The sequence below is a fragment of the Choloepus didactylus genome, chromosome 10, assembly GCF_015220235.1.
Source record: "Choloepus didactylus isolate mChoDid1 chromosome 10, mChoDid1.pri, whole genome shotgun sequence".
NCBI classification, from domain to species: Eukaryota; Metazoa; Chordata; class Mammalia; order Pilosa; family Megalonychidae; genus Choloepus; species Choloepus didactylus.
This window is the reverse complement of record NC_051316.1, coordinates 100761388-100779525: the sequence shown is the minus strand read 5'-3', so window position 1 is coordinate 100779525 and position 18138 is coordinate 100761388. Positions and strand designations below refer to the sequence as shown.

The 18138-nt window shown below is 43.1% G+C and overlaps 1 protein-coding gene across 2 annotated transcripts in view; it reads right to left on the bottom strand.

Moving 5' to 3' along the window:
* The window catches only part of TTLL11 (tubulin tyrosine ligase like 11), a 256317-nt gene that overhangs the window by 146453 nt on the left and 91726 nt on the right, over positions 1-18138 (bottom strand). For both annotated transcript variants that reach the window (XM_037797799.1, XM_037797800.1), the window contains exon 4: positions 10033-10608. In XM_037797799.1, coding sequence (XP_037653727.1) covers positions 10033-10608 — 576 coding nt within the window. The remainder of the gene's footprint in view (positions 1-10032; positions 10609-18138) is intronic.

Below are 18138 nucleotides of genomic sequence, written 5' to 3'. Positions count from 1 at the left end.
TTAAATCTCTTTCCCTTGAGTATGGACTGGATCTGGTGACTCATTTCTAACAAATACAATATGGAAGAAATGATGGGATTTCACTCCCAAGATTAGGTTATTGAAAGACTGTGGCTTCCATTTTGGGTGCACTCTCTCACTCTTTTTCTCACTCAATCTGAGGGAAGCCAGCTGCCATGTTGTGAGATTCCTATGGATAAGCCAACATAGGAAGGAATTGATGTCTCCAGCCACAGTAACTGAGGACCTGAGGACCTGTCACAGCCATTTGAGTGAGCTTTGAGATGACTGCAGCTCTGGCTGACATGCATATTGCAGTCTATTGAGAGACCTTGAGACAGAGGCACTCAGCTCAACCTAAAGATGTTTGTCCCACAGAAACTGTGAGATCATAAGTCTCTGTTGTTTTAAACTGATGTTTAAAACTGTGTTTTAGGGGTAATTTGTTACACAGCAATAGGAATTTAATATGCTATCTTTCTCTAAAATCTACTTTGCCTCTTGCATTCCTTATCCACCCAATTACAAAAGTAAAAAAAACCCCTTCATCCCTGACATCAAGCCTAGTCACCAAATCCTGTACACTCTACCTCCTAGCATGCTTTCTCAATCTGGCCCACGCTCACTGCTCTTACTCTTGGTTAGGACTGCACTATCTCTCTCACCTGGACTACTTCAATAGCCTCCCCACTAGTTTCCCTGCTCTCAAATTCACTCTGCTGATTCATCTGGCGCAAGGGGATGCCTGAGTAATTTTTTCTAAAATGTAAATCAAATATTAATACTCCTCTGCCTAAAATCCCTGCCTATAGAATGAATCCCAAGTTCCATAGTATCCCATAAATTCCCCTATGACCTGGCATCTGTCTCACACTCCAGCTTTATTTCCTCCCACTCTTCACTGCACATCTTGGGATCTAACTGTGCTGAATACTAGTGTTCTGGAATGCTTTTCTGCTCTCTGCCTGTACATTCCTCTGCCTGGAAGTCATCCTTTATTTATCATGTATTTGTTGAACACCTACTAAATACCAAGCACTGTTCTAGGCACTGAAGATAAAGCAATGAATGAGACAAAGTACCTGCCCTCTTAGAGCTTACATTCCAGTGGGGAAAGAGACCATAAGCAAGTTAATAATTACAGCAAGGTAAGAAGATAGAGAGTTATAGAGCAGATAGAAGGAAGAGTGTGATGGTATAGATAGGTTGGCCAAGAAAGGCCTCTCTAAGGAGGTGATATTTGTCATTCCATTGTCTTCTGGCTCAAACAGTCTCTAAAGAGAAATGTATGGATGTTTTTTGTTCCTCTGAACATGTGTCTTTTCTCTCTAGCTGCTTTTAAGATTTACTCATCATCAGCGGCTTTTTGCAGTTTGATTATGATGAGCCTTGGGGTGTGAGAGTGTGTGTGTGTGTGTGTGTGTGTGTGTGTGTGTGTGTGTGCGTGTGTTTATCCTACTTGGGATTTGTTAAGCTTCTTGGATTATGAGTTTACAGTTTTCATCAAATTTGGAAAATTTGGCCATTATTTCTTCAAATATTTTTGGTACTTTCTTCTTTCTTCTATTCTGAGACAACAGTTACACATATATTTGACCACCTTATACTCTATCATAGGACACTGACAGTCTGTTCATATTTTTCCTGATATTTTCCTCTCTTTCTGTTTCATTTTGGATAGATCCTATTCCTATATATTCAAGTTCACTGATCATTTCTACAGTGTCAAATCTGCTCTTAATCCCATCCAGTGAAATTTCCATTTCAGATATTGTCTTTTTCTCCTCCAGATGCTCCATTTGGTTCTTTTTAATAGCTTCCATTCTATTCTTGTTAATCTAATGTTTTCCTTTAAAATTTTGTACATAGTTGTAATAGCTGCTTTAAAATTCTTTTCTGCTAGTTTCATCTACAAAGACTGATTTTTCTCCTAATTATGGGTTACATTTTCCCACTTTGGGGAATGTCTAGTGATTTTTTTATTGGATGCTTGACATTGTGAAAGTTACAGTGCTGAGTGCCTGGATTTTGCCTTCCTTTAAAGAGTTCTGGGCTTTGTCTTGGCAGTCAATTATCTGCAGATCTGTTGGATCCCCTCAAGTCCTGTTGTTTAAACTTTACTAGGATAGGTCTAGAGTAATCTTCATTCCAGGGATGTTTCAGCCCTACCTATTAAGGCAGAACTTCCCTGGGATCTCCACTGAATGCTTCCAGTGATCACCAAGGACTCTCTACTTTCTGTTGAAAGCTTGGTCATCTCCCTACCCGTGTGAGCTCTGGAAATTGTTCAGCTTGTCAGTTCCTTAGTCATTCGTTGCTCAGCTTTATGAAGAAACACTCCATGCATGCATGGCTTAGTCCTCAGCAAAGACTCATGGAGATTCAATGCAGATTTCTGGATCTTTTTTCCTGCTTAGCTCCCTCCTTTCCAGAATTCTGCCCCATAAATTCCAACCACCTCAACCTCCCTGAAGGCCAATCTCCATCTCCTCAATTCATTAAGGTCAGTGGACTCTGCTTAGGTTCCACCTCCCTGTGCCCATGTCCTGAAATTGCCTCTAGAGAGAAGACTGAGACAACCATAGGAAGCACCTTAGTTTTTTTTGTTTTTTTTTTTCTTCCTTCCTTTTCTCAGGGGTCACAGTGCTGAGCTGTCTGTCATCCAAAGTTTGAAACCATTTACTTCATATAGTTTATCTGATATTCTAGTTGTTTGCAGCAGGAAGTTAAGTCCAGTCGTTGTTACTCCATCATGATGGTAGTGAAAGTCTCGGGTGACATGTGAACAGTTACTGAATGAAGTGAGAGAATAAGCCATTCAAAGACCTAGGGAAGAGCATTCCAGGCAGAGGGAAAGCAAAAACAAAGGCCGCTTTTGAAAAACATAAAGAAGGAGTGATCAAGAGGGGGAGAAGTAGGATGATGAAGTCAGATAGAAAGACAAGGAATAGTTTATAGAGCATCTTGTAGGTCATGCATGGTAAGGAGCCTGGATTTTAAGTGCAATGAGAAGTCATTGGAAAGTTTGTGCAAAAGAAGTAACTTAATCTGACTTATGTTTTTAAAGGATCACTTTGGCTACAGTACAAAGAATAGATTATAAGTGACAAGGGTGGAAAGAAGGACATCAATTAGGAAGTTATTGCATTAATTCAAGTGCAAGATGATGGCTGCCTAGCTGGGATGGTAGCAGTGGAGTTGGTTAAAAGTGGTTACATTTGGATGTATTTTAAAATACATTTTCAGGAATTATTGATGGTTGCATGTAAGAAGGAGGGAAACAAATAGAGCTGAGAGGCCATCCTGGAGGTTTCTATTGTGCAAGCTCCAGCTAGACATCCCAAATGGCCACAGTATGCCATGCCCTTACCAAAAGTAACCCCCAAATACCTAGGTCCCTACTTGAGATTCTATAAAAGATTCACTCACTAAGTTTTTTCTCTCAGAAACTTAAATCCACCAGAGTGTTCCTATGCCAGACAAGACCTAAAACCCAGAGGCAACAGCTTCTTTAAGAACAACAATCAGATGCAACCCCTTTCCCCATACTGTCAACACTCCCTTTCTACATGAACAAGTTAGGGTGCTCACTGTCTAGTAACACCTGAAGATGGAGAAAGGGATTAAGTGACAGGAAGGGTTAGCAACAAATAAGATAAGATTTAACAAAGGTCTATGAATACTGAAACTTTATGTAAGTATATATATATATATATATATATATATATGTATGTATATATATATTAAATGCTGGGGTGTTGGAATAGCTGGAAGGAGGTAAATGACATGGTAGAACTGTACCCTATAACGTCCTTTGAAATTTGCTCTATAGCTATTTGTTGAATTGTGCTTTGAAAGTCTCCACCTTACTGTATATACCCTATATTGCATAATAAGGAAAGAACTGACACTGTGGAACTGTAACCCACAACAATTTTTGAAAATACCTATATAACTTCTTGTTAAGCTGCACATCAAAAGTTAACACCTTTCTGCATGTATGTTATATTTTACAATAATGGAAATAGCTGAAGTTGTGGAACTGTGACCCATGACATGCTTTGAAATTTGTTCTCTACCTACTTATTAAATCATACTTTGAAAGTTATCACTTTTATGTATATATGTTAAAGTTCACAATAAAAAATGCATTAAAAAAAGGAGGGAAAAAAAATAAGGTTGACTCCTAGGTTTTTGGTCTGAGTAACTGATTTACTGACGCAGAAAAGATGATGGGAAAGTATTTTTGGGAGGGACATCAAGAGTTTGATTTTGGACAAGTTAAATGTGAGGTGCCCATGAGATATCCAAGTAGAAAATGGAAGTGGGCAGTTGGATATACCAATATAGAGCTCAAGGAGAGGTCAAGCCTGGAGATACAAATTTAGGAGTCCCCAGCATGTAGTTGATACGTAAAAGTGACATTCTTTGAGTTTTGCTCTCTAACTACTTATGAAATCGTACATTGAATGTTGTCACTGTTATGGATATATATTAAAATGCACAATAAAAAAATGGAAAAAAAAAAAAGCCACAGGGCCAGAAGAGGTCACTTAGGAAGGGAGGATAGATAAGATGAGAAATGTATGAAGATTGAGCCCTGGGGCTCCCCAACACCAACAGCTCAGGAAGATGATAAGAAACAGTAGCCAGTAAGGATGAAAACCAGGAGAATGTGGTGTTCTTCACCTTTTATGATTTGGCAAATTTCTTTTGTGCCTCAAGCTCTAGCTTGAGCGTCTCCCCCCTCTGGGAAGTCTCCCCTGATTGGGTCAGGCAAAGTTAATTACTCCTTTTTCAGTATTCTCCAAGCACCCTGCATAGCCCCTCTCACAACACTTACTATGAAGAATTGTAATTCTCATGTGTTTGTTGTTCTCACTAGACTGTGGGTCTCTTAGGGCCTGTCTCCTCCATTACCACATGCCCCACAATTAGCCCAGGGTTTGGCTCAGTGGGTTCCCAGGGAATGTGTTAGGGTCAAAGGAGTCCAAAGAAGTAAAAAAGCTTAAAAATCAGAAATGCTTAAAGAAGGCTTGACAGAGAAGTTGGGATTTGAGCAGCACCTTGGAAAACATTGGATTTAAAAAAAAAAAAAAAAAAAAAAAAAATTTGAGAATGGAAGAGAGGCCAAGACAGAAAAGAACAAAAGAGCAGAACTGGGAACGCATAAATTATGTCCAAGAGATAGGAGTTGGACTTGTTTGGCAGGACCGCAGAGCTCAGGTAGGGTACAGGGAAGCTCAGCTGAGGCCAGGCTGGAGAGGCAAAAACATGCCAGACTAAAGACTTCGGTTTCAAACTATGCTCCTTAGAACATGGTGCTCCAATTAAGTTTAAAATGTCAATATTTCATGGTTTCCTATAACTTCAAGGCACAGCCAAGTCTGAGAACTGCTGTTGTTACAGTTAACAATGTAATTATAAAAACTGCAATTTATTAAGTGATTGCTGCGTGCTAGGATCTGGCCAAGTGTTCCACATAGTTTTCTCTTATTTGATCTTACAACAACCCTGTGAGGTAAATGCCAATGTTATCGCTATTTGCAGATGAGGAAACTGAGGCTAAGAAAGATTAACTTGCCAAGCTCACCAACTAGAGTTGCTCCAAGGAGGAGCTGGGTGTAGCTTAAATCTAGGGACCTAAGAACAAAACCCAAGCCCTTGACCACTACACTGCCTCTTTGCCTCCTTCCTTTGGGGTGTCTGCCAAGGAAAAGGAAGGGTAAGGAAGAGGTCAAGAAGAACAAAAAAGCAAAATGATAAACACCACATCTAAGGGAAAGGATCATGAGCCAAGAAGAGAATTAGACACTGGGAGCTGGAGGAAGGTACAGAGCAAGTAATGGAATCGGGAAAGAATGCTCTCAGAAGCTGAGCTAGAAACCTTTCCTCTGCATATGTTTTACTGCCACATGAATCATCTTCACCCAGACAGACCTTAATGTTTAAGCCAGGGTCACACTGCTGCCCTCATGATGACTGACAAGAGGATATGTTGCTGGAAGCTGACTGGGCAATGGCAGGAGAACAGGCCAGAATGACAGGGCAGCCACGCTCCTAGGCAACAGATTACAGGAAACCTGCCCACAGCCTGAGCAGCGTCAGCAGCTGCTCCAGGCCATCACAATTTCCCAAGTACTTATTATGGCTATGATTGAAAAGAGGTCACAGTCACATGTTTAAAATAAATGTAATTTTTTTGGCTATAGATTATGTTCTGGAATGCTGCAATCTGGGCCAGGCCCAGGATACAAGTTTAGTTGGCTGTATGGCAAAGATATAACTAGAGCATTAGAGTTTGCAAAGGCTCTTTTATAATATTTATCTCATTTGAGTTGGATAGTAACCCTGTGAAGTGGATGAGGAAACTGAGGCACAGAGAAGTTAAGTGACTTATGCAAGATCACACAGCAAGGCAATGGCAGAACCATGACTTTCCCCTAAGTCTTTGGGCTCCACATCAGTTCAGGTGTTTGAGAACCAAACTAACGATTGGTTTAATGAGTAATAAGAATAAACACTGTATTTTGTGCATGACTTTTCTGTAAACCCACAACTCCTCTAATTTGAAAAAAAAATTAATTAGAAAAATAGAAGAAGAAAGGAAGTATGAGAGGACTCCTAGGAGAAAAAGATAGCATCGTCTCTCTCAATCACTGCATATCTGAAATGAAAGTTAAAACAAATTTCAAACATCGAACACTTTATACCTGTCAAAGTGTTTTCACCTATGCTACTTCACAATACTCCAGTGAAGGCAGGTAGGGAAGTGAGTGTAGATGATTTACAGATAAAGAAACTTGCCCAAGGTCCCACAATTGGTAAGAGGCAGAGGTCTTACTTGTGCTTGTACTTCTAGCCCTGTGCTCCTCCCTTGACCCCAGGCCTGGAAGCACTTAGTGTGGTCAAGCAATGGAAAACCAGCACAGCTCCATTTGCTAGACATGATCTGTCCAAACCAGTTGCTCCCTCCCTGTCTTCCCAGGCTTTCTTCAGTTCACCACAGATTGGGCCCCTGATACCACCCCTACCGCTGCTCCATGCAGCCTCCATAGCAAGGCAAGCAGCAAAACAACCTCCCTGGCCCTCCGCCCCGCCACACTCCCCAGCCACACTCACCGAGCCAGGGCTCTGCGGCTTGGCCATGCATACTGGGCTCACATGATGCTCCTAGAATAGCTTTCACCATCAAACAGACGGGACCAAACAGTCCCCTGGGCTGACCCCTGGATGCTTCCACGTTGCAACTGTCTCCTTTGCCCTAACCTTTTTGGAGGCTCAGGTCAGCACTTGTTTTCTCTGGTCCTACTTCTACATTCTGCCCACTTATCCTCTCTGATGTCTTCACTACCTGATGACTGAGCTGGACATCCCCCCTGGGAACCAAAGGTTTGGGGTCCAAATGCTTAAGGACAGATCTCTGCCTGAATTCCCCTCCATAGGGTTCCACCAGGCTGCCCTGGAATCCTGCTGATTGGTGCCTCCCTGGATTTTCAGCCACACCTCAGGAGCCAGCCTTCTCCGCTGCTGTTGGAAGAATTACCCATCCATTAGAGAAGGAGCCCAACTCATTCCTCTTTCCCTCTTGTTCCATGCTATCCATTACCCTCCTGCTGCAGTCTTAGACAGAAGACTGGAAACAACCCCAGTGCTCACTGACAGCAGAACTGATAAATAAATTGTGCATTTTTACAATGGCATATGCAGCAGCGCAAATGAAAGAATGCTAACTACCCATAGTAACATGGACCGACCTTTGAAATACTACACGTAATAGAAAAAAATTTTACAGAAGACTACATACTTTATAATAGCATTTTATAAAGCTCAAAACAAGCAAAACAAAACAATATATTATTTTGAGATACATTCATATATAAATATTTCTTTTAAAAGCAAGGAAATGATAACCATAAAATTCAGGATAACAGTTACCTCAGCAGGGGGAGGGGGGCTAGGGAAATGGGATAGAAGAGAAGCACACTGATTGCAGATCTTGGGTTGGGAGATGGGTTTTGGATGACCATTTTGTTGTTCTGCTCATAGCTTACATATATGTTTCATGTAAAATATATATGCATATATATATATATATATATATATATATATATATGTATATATATATATGAAATCAACCACTACAAAATAATTTTCAAAGATAGGATGGAGAGAGTCCCAGATATACCACTTCTTATCTCCCAATAACTCTCCTCGCCCCAGTTTATCTGGTGGCAGGGAACTGTGTGCCTACCGCAGGTCTGGGCTCCATGTTCTGTCCTCTCCAACCACCACCCTCTCCTTCCCTTCACAGTCAAACATCCTGAAAGGACGCTCCACCCTCCGCCCCCATTTCCTTCCCTCCCTCACTCTGCTCAATCCACTACAATCTGGTCCCTGGCCCCAGCGCATCACTGAAGATAAAGCTCGATAAGGTCCCCAGAAAATTCTTTATTAGTAAATACAGTAGACGGTTTCAGTCCTGGTCTTTCTTGACATCTCAGCAGCACTTGACATGGCTGACCCTCACCTGCTTCTTCTCCAAGCACTTCTACCTTGACATTGAGGACACATCTGCTCCTGATAGTCCTTGTATAGCTCAAGCCAATTCTTCTTGGCCTTCCTGGCCGGCTCCTCTTCCTCTGCCTGTCCCTTACTGAAATGGTGGTGCCCATGGGGTCTTCTCAGCCCCATCTCATCCTATGGTCTCTCATGGCTTCCGTTGCCATCTGAATGCTGATGAACTAGTTACCCATGTATCTCTCCAGCCCAAACCACTCTCTCCTGAACTCCAGACCCAAATACCAATTGTCCACTCAGTTTCTCCACTTGGATATCACAGAGGCATTTCATGTTGTAGTCCAACTCCTGACTTTACCTCACAAGCCTGTCACTCTTCCAGTGGTCTCTACCTTCCTCTCAAGTGCCCAGTCCAGAGACCTATGAGTCCTCACTTCCTCCCCCTCACTCACTGCAACCAACACTCTTCTTGCCCAGCCCCATCCAGTTGCCAAGTCTAATCATTCTGCTTTCCAAATCTCTCTCTCCAATCTATCGGTTCTCTCCATCTCCACCAAGACCTTCCTAATCCAAGCCAGCATCATCTCTTGCTGGTATGAAAGCAATTGCCTCATTAGTGACCTCCCTGCCTCTAGCCTCACCTCAATCCATTCTCCACCCTGCAGTCAGTTTGTTCTTTGTAACAGGCAAATCTGAGTAGTCAGTCCCCTGCCCTTGTGCTCTCTATCTCCCACCTAGTCCTCCCTCCTCTCTCTCCACATCTCTGCCTCAAACTCTACTTCAAACTGAACCTCCTTCAGTTCCTCGATGCCCCCTGCTTCCCTCTTACCTCTGGGGCTGTGAACATGTCTCTACCTAGAACACTTGGCACCCACCATCCCCATCCAGCCTCACCTACTTCATTTGTCTAATTCTTATTTCAGGTACCAGTTTAACTGCCTCTTCTTCTGAGAGGCCTTCCCTCATCCCCACCCCTAACCCAGAAAATGTTAGATGGTCCCACAATCTCAAGTATCCAGTGTGTCTCCTATACTAGCACTTATCACACTTAATAATAATTGCTTTTTAAATTATTTGTCTCCCCCAACAGACTGCATGCATCAGCCAGCAGGGACTGGCTTATTAAGTGCTGTCTCACTAGAACCTAGGCTAGCACCAGGTTCCTACTAAGTTGGTGATAAAAACTGATGCAAGAGTCAATGAATAAGCAAATAGCAGGCTCTGGGCTTTACATATGTTATCTTATTTAATTCTTACAAGAATCCTTTAAGATATGTATTATTAGTCTCATTTTACAGATGAGAAAAGAGAAGTAACTTGCCCCAAATCACACAGCTAACAAGTAGACAGCTGGGAGTGGGCCCCAGGTTTAACACCAAAGCCCACACTGGCAAACCACCCTTTTCCCCCTCTGGCCATCCCACCCCCATCCCTCATCCCACATGAGGCCAGGGAGCCCTCTATAGACCCAGTCAAGATTGGGAACTCAGGCTGGGAGCTGGCAATGGTTACCTGGAAGCACGTGGGCCCCGGCCTCCCTGCTGGGATGTCCGACTGGTAGAAAACTTTGAGTTCTGGAGTCAGGGCAATGACAGTCTTAATCACCAAGGAGATGATATCAGACCAGACCTTCTTGATGTCAACACCTTTGGAAGACAACCTACCAAGAATGCTAGAAAAAGTCCTTTTGCTGCCTGTGTTAACACTGTCTGAATGGATGAAGTTACCACTGTGGATGTTCAGTGAATAGTTGGTTAAGTGCATAAAGATGTGGTGCAGATTTTTGGGGTTGGGCTCCTGATATGGCTCTGTACAAAATCTAGAGAGTCCATCTTTGGCTATATAAATCTCTAAGGGGTCTAAGGACTTTAGTAAGACATACAGACGAATATCAAACTTCAGCTTGTCAATAAGGAGAGGTTTGCAGATGTACTCCTGGACCACAGCTGGCCTGCTCTGGAGGGTCCCTGCCAGGCGGATATCACTGGGGTCTTTAATGAGGTAGATTCCGTCACCCTGACAACCACCATCAGGTTTTACAATAAAAGTGGGCTTCCAGGTGGGATCACCATCTTTCACCATGCGAACCTGGGGGAAAAAAAGAATGGTTAGCATTATGTTCTTTTCCTCTCTGGACCCCTGTCACAGAGTAGGATCTTAGCAAATGTTTGGTGGGTGAGTGACAAAACAAGCCCTGTCTATCTGAGCACTCACTGAGCATCTGCCATGGAAATACGCACTGTATGAGGTACTAAGACAGTGACATAAGAATTTCCCTGACTCTTGTCCTCCAGATGTCAGATGGAGAGTGCAGTGGGTTTGCAGGCACAAAATCTGGGTTCAAATCCTATTTTGCTATTCTTAGCTATAAATTTGAGCAAGGCATCACTGATAATAATGATCAATACCATTTATGAGCGTCTACTAGGTGCCAGAACTCAATTTAGTCACTTTACATAAGTTATCTCATCTAGTCCTCATAGAAAACATGGTTATTCTCTTTCTACAATATAGAAAATAGAGAACCTACAGCAGTTGAGTGCGGTGTTGGAGTCAGAGGCCTGGGTTCAAATCTTGGTCCTGCCACTTACTGTGTGACCTTGGGCAAGTTACTTAAATTAGCCTTCTTCGTCTATAATATAGGAGTAGTAGTAGAACCTACCTCATAAGGTTGTCCTGAGAATTAAACAAGATAATAAATGCAAAGGGCTAAGCACACAGAACCTGACACATAAATGAAGGTCATAAAGCCTAGCTATTGCTATTTGTAAAAGACAAAGTGACTTGCCAGCTAACTGGGGAGCAGAATTGGTATTGGAATTTAGATCCAAGAATCTAAAGCCCTTACAATCTTCCTCTATCCCACCATGTCCCGGTTTCCTCATTTTTAAAATGGGGATATAAAAAGTTACCTACCCTCACTGGGTCATTGTAAAGATTAAATAAATTGAAATTCTTAAAGGATCAAGCATAATGACAAACACATAGCTAGCGCTCAGGAAATGTTCGTCGTATGGTTTATATCCCGGTAATTTCACCTAGTGGATTTAGCGAAGCCTTCCAGCCTGCTGGGATCTGTGTGAATTTAGATGGTGTCATCCACAATCTTAGCTCTTCTCCCAGCTTCAGGTCACCAGGACATTTATGTAATTATCTGGGGCACTTGACCAGTCCGGGCAGTCAGTCTGGGTCTGTGGTTCTGCATAATTTCACAAGCCTGATTCCCCAGACACTTGTGAGTTCCTGCCTTGCAGCTATGGAGAATGAATGAACTGAAATGACAGGAAAGGAGGTTTTCACCGGGAGAGAGGAGCTGAAGGAAATTTAAAGGTGGAGTTGTAAGAGGCAGCTGCTGTCTCAGCCGCTTCTGGTGTGAAAGAGCCCATGACCAGACCTTCCATTCTTAACTCTGTAACCCCGGAGCCCCAGCAGCCCAAGGAGATGGTGTGTCCCAGTGCAGGACCCACCTCGGCCATCCTCCTTTGAGGTGAAGCCCAAGCCAGAACATCTACACTCTGGGTTTTACTCATCTCTTTGACCAGCCTGTATTTCTAAGTGAAGCTTTTGCCAATTCCTTGGGCACTATCAGTTACTCTGAGCTTGTAAAAGATCTTTAACAATGGAGAAACACTTAAAGCCTTAATAATGGTCCACATCAATTGATCCCCCTTGTCAGCAGGATTCACGAATGGAACTTCACTAGAGATTAATGCAACTCTCCTAGGGGCCCTCAACTGAGCCTTTCTTATAACTGTGACCTTGACGTTTATGTAGTTATTTAATATTCATCCAAAGTATGCAAACACTTGGCATCTTACAGTAAATATAAGCATACTGGACAAATGGCACTTATGGATCAGGAAGTGAAAAATGTCAAGTTTGCACCAATGGGTAATTTTTGCGTCTGGAAAGCTTTTGCTACGCCAAAGACACTAACGGCTCAATATATTGTTGGGAACAATATTTTCTCCTTTGAATTCAGTGTATGTGCATTAAATAAATCAAACTACGTGGTCAATAGCCTCTGTCATTCATTGCAGCACTGAATATTTCTTGTGCTCTTTGTCAGAGAAGGACCATACAAATTAAGATTATTAATGTTAATACAACCATTGAAATCTCAGACCTGGAAGGATCCTCAGAGATTGACGTAGTCCAATCCTCACATAATTCAAATGGGGAAACTGGAGCTCAGAGAGGTGGCATGACTTGCCTTGGGCCCCCTGGTTAGTGGGATGCTTAGGATGAGAACTGAGGTCTCCTGCCCCACCTCAAGTTCACTGTGACATGTTTACCCCTAATAAGACAAATGTATTTAAAGGTCTCCTTTTCCTGACTACCGTAGAAAAAATGCTCTTAAAATACCGAGCAGTAGTGATATCTGAACTCTAGCCTCACTCAGTTTGGCCCCTGAGCATCACCCTCTTGTAACTATAACCACAGAGCCTGAGTTTCCCAGGACTGCCCGCATTCCAGACATTCTTTCTGGGCTCCTGGCTTGTTACACTACAGGTCCAATCTACAGAAAGCCTTCAGGATGTGGCTCCCATAGCCACTAGACCCTTCTGCCACTTCTACTTTTCAAAAGGGAGAAAGATTTTCCAGAATTCATATTCACTCTCCTCTGAGGTCTTGCTTAAGGGTGTCCCTTTCCCTACCCCCCACCCCCAAGTTATTAAAGTTTCTCTAATGCACTGGTTCTTAACAAGGAGCCATGCACCAGAATCAAAATATAGTCTGGATGCCTAGGCCCCACCCCCAGACATTCTGATTTATTAGATCTGGGATGAGACTTGGGCATGTGTATTTTAGGAAAAATACCACAAGCAATTCTGATGTACAATCTGTCAGAGAATCACTGGTCTAACACGAATTACATACAAATATAATCTGGGACCAATAATAATGAATGAAGTTTTGTGCATTGGTGTTAGCCTGGGTTTGAAGAAGACGTGCACTTAGGTTACAGCTGATGGTATCTTCAATTTTATTCACATCTGCTGTTGGACAGGAAATCCATTATCTTGTAACTGTATACATGGATGGCTGACAGAGATACAAAGAGGATGTAGTGGCCTGATGGCTTGGCACTAATCAGGCCTATCTGAAAATTTTGTGTCTTTTACTGCCGCCTAGTGGATATTTAGGAAATGTGACTTGGAAAGTCACCATGTTCAGAATTCCAACAGTAAGACATTCTATTAAGATGTTAAAATGGTCTTAAAGAAGCACCACGGCAAAAAGAGTTCTCTCTGTAGTATTGTTAAGGTAAGATCATACTTTGAATGAATCCAAATGCCACAGTTGGCCAAGGTCATGCTCAGTTTTCATGCTCTCTGACCCTTAAATAACATTTCAATTGTTCTCTCTGCTGTACCGATTGGCTTATCAGTAAAAATTCTCTTTATATAAAATTTTTTAAATTATGTGAAATATGAATATAAAAGTCTGAGAAGATATATCCCCCCCCCCCCCACACACACACAAAACAGAGACTTTTAATTCTTCACTGAGCTTTCTGTATTTTCTGTTAGGAAAAATATACGAGGGGAAATGGTGGGCAACAGCCAATGTCTCTAGATACAAAGATTTTCATGAGACATAGCTTTGGGCAAGTTCAAAATAGTAGTAAAGTGAGAAACAAGAAATCTGGATTCTAGTTCCAATTTAGTCAGGAAATTTCTGACAGTATAACATCGAGAAAGTCTTCTAACCTCCTGGACTTTGCTGTACTCACCCTATAAAATAAGGGGTTACAATGAGGTCCCTGGTTTCAGCAACTAACAAGTTCTGAACAAGGATTTATCTTCACATCATCAGAGGAGAAGGATGTGCGACAAACACAAAGTGACAGTAATCACCAGAGTTCTTACTGTGCTGTTTTCACTGGTGCACTGGATGATTTATAAAAGCAGCAGATTTGGATTGGAGGCTTATGGTGCACTTGAGGAAGTCAGCTGGGCATTTGGGGGAAGAGAGCTAAAATATTTGGAGAAAGAAATTCAGCAAGGGAATAACCAAACCACAAAATACTATTAGCAGTGAGGGGCGGACAAGAAGACAATTTCTGAAGAAATATTGTATCTGCAATACCAGGAAAGTCAAGGCCAGTTAGAGCAGTCCTTTGTCACTCAGGTGGATACGCATCTAATTATAACAGCCCAGACCCTTGGTGCCACAGGCACGGGCAGCACAGCGCAAGCAAAGTTAAGCCTCTGGTAGGCAAAATAGATGTCACAAAGTGCATGCAATTCAGGATGCAGGGACTAGCCCCTTCTAGCCTCAGGGGGCTGAGCCTGGCATCAGGGCAAATTCCGACTCCCAGAGTTCAAGGCATTTTCTGCGTCTGTGAGGAAGAAGGCAGTCTGCAGTCAGGTTACCAAGTGCTAGATGGAAGGGCAGGAAGGGCCTGGCAAGGGGCAGAGTAGGGGGTGGGGTAGAAAGGTGAGGCCTAGAGGATCAACTGGAGCAGATAACATGCTGTTGCCCCAGTGGGGTTTTATGAAGGCAGTAGAGGGTGAGATACATCTGGGGAACTGCAAATCATTCTGATGGCTGGAGAACAAAGAGTGAGTGGGAGTGCGTGTGGAAATCTCACTAGTGAGATTAGCAGGGGCCAGATAACAACTGCTGTAACATCAGCTTACACTGAAGGAATTTATTATGGGCCAGGCACTGCTCTAAACTCATGGCACTTAATCCTCATTTAATCCTCATACTAGAGGGCCAGGGATTTTAGTATAGTGCCGAAGGTCGCCTAGCTGATACGTCATGGAGCCAAATCTGGACCCAAGAAATAAGGTTCCAGGATTGAGGGATGTGTGTGAGGAAGTGGAGTGGACAAAGATCAAGCTGGGGTCTGAGGCCTGATGGGAAGCTCCCTGAATATCACTTTCAGGAATTTGGACAATGTCCTGAAGTGATGGGGAGATGGGAAGTCACTGAAGGGTTTTAAGGGAGCTACTTAGATTTGTAAGTAGAATGATTCTTCTTGCTGTGGCATGGAAAATGGGCTGTAGGGAGTAGGTGGTTTGCCAGGAAAGACAAAGAGCCTGAACTGGGGCTGGCAGTGGGGTTAGTGGCAAGATGAAGACTTGAGAAATATTTTGGAGGTAAAATTGACAGAGCTGGGAGACTAGGTAAGGGACACAGAGTAGGTAGGACAACTTGTGAAATTTCTAGGTAGATGGTGGTGCTAGTCACAGGGAATATAATAGGAGGAAGAACAGGTTTAGGGGAGGCATAGGGAAGAGATAGACAGAGGAACCTGTAGGACATGCCGTGGAGAGGTTCTAGAGTCACCTGAGAACGGGCTTCTGGAGTCTGGGAGAGTTTGAGTTTGGGGTCATCATGTCCCAGATGATGGCCGAAGCCTTCACAATGGACCAATTACCCAGGGAGAATAGAGAGGAAAAAGAGCACATCTGGGAACAAGAGGCCCAAAACAGACAGGAAAGGTCAAGAAATGCCTTCTATTTGCCCTTGATATGTATGAGGAGGATGGTATGGAAGGAATGAGATGCAGGAAGATTGGGGTTAGGTTATCAGAGTAACCTGAAGGCCTGAGCTGGGGCAGTAGCAATGAGATTAGAATAGGAAAAAGAGATACAGATGTGCTAGAATCATGGCACTTGGTGACTGGATGATGTGAAGGGTGAGAGAGAGAGGAAGGAGTCATAGATGCTGTAAGAGCTTCCAGATGCTATCAGGGCTTCAGCAATCGGGTGGATGATGGTACCATTTATAGATTTAGGGAAAACAGGAAGAGGAGCAGGTCTGGGTGAGGAGGGAAAAATGAGGAGTTCACTTCATTCAATAAGTATTTACTGAGCACCTATGCCACCAAGCTAGTTTCTTCATAAACTCATTCCTCAAGTCCCTTATTGGTCATCAGAACTAGACCACGATGTTCAATGTCTAATAGAGATGATTAATTTTGATGCAAGTCTCCCAATCTTAGAAAAGATAAGAGCTGCCATGTGGCAGGAGTGAGACAGACTTTGAAGTCAACATGGAAGATCTTCACTGGAAGAAGGATACCCAAGTAAACCTCTCAGCTCCATGGTCAGTGGGGGAACCACCGGCCACGGCCAAGTGGAAAAGAACCACCTGCTACTCCCTGGCTTTTGAAGAGTTTCAGTTAAGAAAACCTAAATGGAAAAAGAAAAAAAAAAAAAAAATACCCTTCATTTTATCACAGATGGCTATCCTGGGTTTACTTGAACAGTTTAAAAAGAAATAGCGTTCATTATCCCCAAGGGATTATAGCTTGCCCTTCGTGTGCAAACTCCTTGGCATGGCTTAAAAGCCTTTCTTCCTTAGTAGGCTAGCTCTAGCTTACCTCAACAGCCTCATTTCCTACCCCAACCCTCTGGGTCTTTACCTAGGCTGTCCCCCTCTGCCTCCAGTGTCCTCTCTGCCTTGTCTTTGCTTGCACAGCTCCTACCCGTCATCTAAGGCCCAGCTCAAAGCTTCACTCTGAATCCTTCCCTGGCCCGCAACCCTCCAGGTTCATCTTCAGTGCTCGCACAACTGTGGCATCTAACCTTTCTACACATGTCTTTATCACATGGTAATATAAACATGAATGTGTCTTTAAGTTTATAGTTAGAGTGTATGATAACCACATCTTTAAGTACCTTAGGAAGGATAAGAATCTGGACTCTGGAGCTAGATTGCCTCCGGCATTAGGAAGCCCAGCACTGCCACTCACTAGCGGCACAACCCTCGGCAATGTTCTCACCTCTCTGTGCCTCAGTTTCCTCACCTCACAACTGAGGGTGGTGGTACTTGCTGCCTCTGCCACAGGGTTGTTGTGAGGATTGCCTAAGCGAACGCATGTAAAATGTCCAGGCTGACGTCTGGTGGGCAAAGAGTGTCTCTCCATGTTGTTTTACCCCAAATCCAGCCTGCTGTCAACTCAATTTAATGGATCCCACTTTTAGTGAACAGCAACTTTATGTGAGCCATAATCTATCCATCATTGGTGAGCAATCAAAAAGCCACTCTAGAACACACCTGGGACCATAAAACCTGCTTAATAGGAAGGAACCAGTAATTTTGTGAGACTGTCCATCTTCCTCTCAGGTCTCCCATCAACACCTGACAGACCCTTTATTGCCAGAGCTGAGGAGAGTTAGGACATGAGGACAGGTGACTGATGTGCCCCTGCATGGCCTCCCCTACCCTTTCTCCACAGCCATCCCTCTACCCATCCCTACCTAATGCCTACTAAGAAGGAGGCCCTAAGCCAGGTTTGCTTTGCCTGAAGCATAGCATCCTAAGGGCCTTGAGTGATCCTTGAGCACCAGGGAGTCCTCAAGCTGCAGCCTTCCCCTTTCCTTCCACCAAGACCATATATCTGAGTGTCTGTGGGGAGCATCTGGGTTCAAATCTCAGCTCTGCCACTTCCTAGCTGTGTGACCCTGGCCAAGTTACTTAACCTTTCTGCATTTCAATATCCTCATCTGTAAAATAGGGATAATAATGCCTACTTCCTACAGTTGCTGTGAGGATTAAATAATGTATTGCATTTGTATTTAACACAGGGTTACTTTTTATTGTTATTTTCTTTTCTTTTTTATTATTCTGCCTTGGTTCCCTGATCATCTTCCAAAT